Below are 4,210 nucleotides of genomic sequence, written 5' to 3' on the forward strand. Positions count from 1 at the left end.
ATGTTATGAAGCCCTAGCTTGGTGCTTTTGTTTTACACCGAGTAAAACTCTTAATGTGTGCCTAAATATATCGAGAGGACTTTAACATAAGCTTTGCGGGGAACTATCAGATTGCTGAGAGCAGGAAGGCCGGCGGTATAGATGACTGTTTGCTGTTAGAATCTCCTAAATCTCCCTCAGCATTGGTGTGTGACAGGTGTGTGTATTCTTTGAGATGGCCTCTAGTGGTAAATCCAAAGTAAAATCCTAAATAAGAAGAAAAATTATAGTATTTAAACTTGAATTTCCAACTTTAGATCTGCTTCTTTCAGGATCTCTAAAATGAGCCAGATTTCAGCCTATATAAATGTGTATGAAGCACTGCGGGATAAACTAACTACAGCTCAGCTGCAGACAGAAGATTGTTCTCTGCTGGATATTTAATATTTGAGAGCTATTCTCAGCACTACCTAACAGAAGCAATCACAGAAAAGAGAAACGCTTGGAGTCATATATACAAATACAATTATACCTGCTGCATTTTTACTGTTATTGTATCCCATATTCAGTTAGGCCAAAAAAATTTTTGTGTTTATGTTTTATGTTTACTTATATTAATAACACTTCATGCTGTTATTAACAGAGAAAGACATGTTTCTCTTTGCATCATTTGCTTTGTTAATGTGTTACTCTAACTACAGAGAGTCATACCTGAGGTGAAAATGTGAAAAAATCTATTGCTCAGCTTGAAAAACTAAATGTGGCTTAATTATTCAGAGGTAAATTTATGGGGTGTGAATTTTACATGTAAAGAAGCCTATTAACTTGCTATGAATAACCTCCCAGGATTGTGTGCTTTTGCAGTTATTTCTTATTAGAAATTTGAAGAAGGCAAGACAAGAACAGAATATGAACCCTATAAACCCAGCTCAGCTGTATATTTAAGATTTCCAGCTCTGGGTTTCTGTGGAGGCTGACTCCGAGAGGTGTTGATTCAGTTGTTGCAATTTCTCAAGCTGTTGTTTTTGGTGGTTTTTCATTAAACTCCTCTCTTCTAAAGAATCTAGGCAATATTTGCCCCCCACTGTTGAAGACTATAAAATATAGCCGCAGTAAAGTCAACATCATAAGCTTCACAAATGCAGCATTTATTGCCACTCTACTGGATTGTGCCATATTTGATAGCAGTTGTTTTAATTTCATGTAACCCATGTGTAGGTCTTCCACCTATAAGAGTATAAAATCTAATTACTGCTTACTCATTTATTTTTCCTCAGCACGATTAGTAAAATAAGTGCTTGCTTGAATTCTTCAGATCCAGCATGAGGACAGCAAATGTGGCCTGAGACAGTTTCCACCTTGACAAACATTCATCAGACGAGTAAGGCCGTGTCAGACAAGATGCATAGATCAGAAAGGGTAAAACAGATGGAGTAACTGGGGTGAAGGGCATTTTAAATTAAGTTGATTCTATTTAACTGCGAGCGGAGCACAGGTGGGCAATCAGACAGCAGCGTATTGTCTCTGAACTGAGAAAGCAAGTCATTTTTAAGGCTCCAGGGGAGGTAGAATCCAGGTGAAGCAGGGGATGAGCATAACAGATGTTTTGGCAGAAGGAGGAAGGATGTAAAAAGCTGCATGGATCAAAATCTGACCCAGACAGGGCTCTCTTGGGAAGGCGGGAAGGCTTTTTTTTTTCTTGGACTCTAGAGCATTTTTAAGGCATCCTTTTGGGTAAAATAATTCATATTTAGATGTTAAATCTAAATCTAATTTAAAAAATCAAAAGAGGGAAAAGCAGCTATTTCTTTGTTCCCTGTAACTGTACAACTCTTCATAGATATAGATAAAGCTTAAAAATATATATTCATCGGGATCAGTACCCTCTGTTGTATTTTAACATCATGTCATTATCACAGTATGAATCAAAGAGCTCTTTCTCCTGCTGTAATTTTAGCTTCTGAGATCTCAGTTACTTTGGCAGAGGGCGTGGTGGAGGATATGACAGAAAAGCAGATCTTAAGAAGAAAACTTTAATTACAGAATGAATTTATTCAAATGAACATGATACACAGCATTACGGACTTTCACCGCTGCCGACAAAGACACGCAAACAACTGTCACCAGAAAATAGAGAGCTGCATGTTGCATGCAGAGGCATACAACATTCATGTATTTTGCCCTTGCATTTTCGATGCAAGGAGGTATTTCTAAGCAGCAAATACAAAGACTTTGCCACTATTTTGACAAAGGATGCTGCTTTACAAACAGGGAAACTATACTGAAATGACAACAGTGCGTGATTAAATAGCCTACAGTACTTAATACAACAATAGGCTTAAAACGCACTATACCTCTAGAAGATGAATGAGTCTTTCTTGGCTTTAAAGGCCAGCAGAAATAAGGTAGACCCACCCCGTGAGTATCAGCCACCAGCAGAGTTCAGTTACCTCTTGCAAGGTGACCGCTCCTCTGAGTTCTTGTTTCTTTTTCTAAGTACCATTATGAAAACGGGGCCCGGTTTTGGCGGCTGATCATCACACTGTCTCCGATCTGTGGCCATCTGATCAGAGTGTGATCACTGTATATGTCTTTATCAGTCAGTAGGCTCCAACAATAACTGCTTCCGCTTCTTTTGACGGTCTTCTGTCCGTTACCAAAAAGTTTATCATCCCCTCTGACTTTATGAGGAGGTTGCAGCCTAAGAAAAATATGCCAAACACCACCGTGAGGGATAAAACGCACATGACAGCTATCTGGACCACCCTCATGATGAAGAGGCTCCTCTCATCCGGAGCGGCTGCCACAAAGCCATTATCAGTCACCACGGACGAAAAGTTGCAGCAAAAAACCTCCTCTGTCTTGTTGAATAGGCCGCTCTCTGTTTGGTTGAAGCCGGTGTTATTCATGTCTACTTTCGCAAAACCAAACTTTCAGTGCGACAGATGCGGAAGGCGGAGAGAGAAAGACGCGCTGGGCACGATCCGGCAGAAATTGTCATCAAGTGAAAAGTGAAGATGAGGAGGCGGCGAGTTGAACAAGTTCCCTCAGATCAGACAGCGCTCTTCTTGAGTTTAACAAGCTGCTTTGGCATCGCATTACTGGGGATTTCATGTGGTGTGCTGCCAGTTTCAGAGCGGAATGAAGCCACCAGCCCCGCCGTTAAATAGCCAGACTGTCGCTGTTTTCCAGTGGCAGGAAGGCACAGCAAGAGCGCCACCATACGACCGGACCGCATGCGTGCTACTAATGTGCATGTATGTAGGACATTACGTACTGTCTGTTACGTATGTTTGGGTGTTTGCGGCCATCTGTGTGTTGGTGTGTGTATGCATGCATGGTTTACTGAGTTGGTGGTTCATTCAAAACCTTGACAGGTCTTTGCTGACCCCGTGTCAGAGAGAGGCCAGAGCAGCTTGCATCGTGTTCCTGCAGCCATACTGAAGACCAGAACTGTTCAATATACGAATGCAAAGTGAGCTTCATAAGCTTTACAAATGCGTGTTGCAGCTGAAACGGCACGTCTCAGTTTTTCTACATGAAGTAAATGATGTAGTAAATGTAGTAAGATGTAGTTAATACATGCGTAAAATTACAGAAAAAGTCCTGATGAATTTGTCTGTGAATTGAAAAGCAAACAAAAAACGAAAGAGAGAGAGAAATTTCTGTAGTTTTAATTGTTATTGTTGATCTGTTACTTAATTCCTTTTTATGAATGGCAACGATGATTATCAGATTACCCGGAAAAGCTGAAACCTATGAATATAAGTTAAAAGTCCAAAATATATTCCCTCCTACACATGATCTAAAGCCGCCCAGACTGGATGCTTAGCTGGCTGATTTAAGCTCCCCGTGATAATAATAAGAACACAAGTGTTACAGATGTTTGTAACAATGGCTTTGTTCATGACAGTGAACCAACATGCACAATATGAGGACCCTGAAATGGCTTGGAGGCAAATTTAATAATATGAATCAGTGTTTTTTCCACTGCCACATGCAAAAGGCCTGCTTATAGCACAGTGTTTTCCTATCTTGCCTTTAGGAGGTTTATGCCTCACACCTCACAGCTTTGGCCTGTCATAAACAATAAAAGGAATCCTTTCTGAATTTTTTTGAAATAAAGTTTTGAGTTCAAAACTCAGGTTATTTCCACTGAGTTTTACTTTACATTTCCCTCACAATTACCCAGCCAGTAGAGCTCACTCTAAAACTTGAAAAAAACTTTATA

At 40.2% G+C, this 4,210-nt stretch overlaps 1 protein-coding gene across 1 annotated transcript; it reads right to left on the minus strand.

Annotated features, from left to right (window-relative positions):
• Nucleotides 1-2,021: 2,021 nt before the first annotated feature.
• rprma (reprimo, TP53 dependent G2 arrest mediator candidate a) lies at nt 2,022-3,188 on the minus strand. The gene has a single exon (XM_082507123.1). The coding sequence runs from the start codon at nt 2,886-2,888 to the stop codon at nt 2,580-2,582; it is 309 nt and encodes a 102-aa protein (XP_082363249.1). The 5' UTR covers nt 2,889-3,188; the 3' UTR covers nt 2,022-2,579.
• Nucleotides 3,189-4,210: the final 1,022 nt, after the last annotated feature.

This window comes from Aulonocara stuartgranti, assembly GCF_965226115.1.
Source record: "Aulonocara stuartgranti genome assembly, chromosome: 16".
In the NCBI taxonomy this organism is placed as follows: domain Eukaryota; kingdom Metazoa; phylum Chordata; class Actinopteri; order Cichliformes; family Cichlidae; genus Aulonocara; species Aulonocara stuartgranti.

Bases quoted from the DNA above. Each gene is read 5' to 3' on its own strand.
- rprma (XM_082507123.1), bottom strand. From the start codon at position 2,888: ATGAATAACACCGGCTTCAACCAAACAGAGAGCGGCCTATTCAACAAG.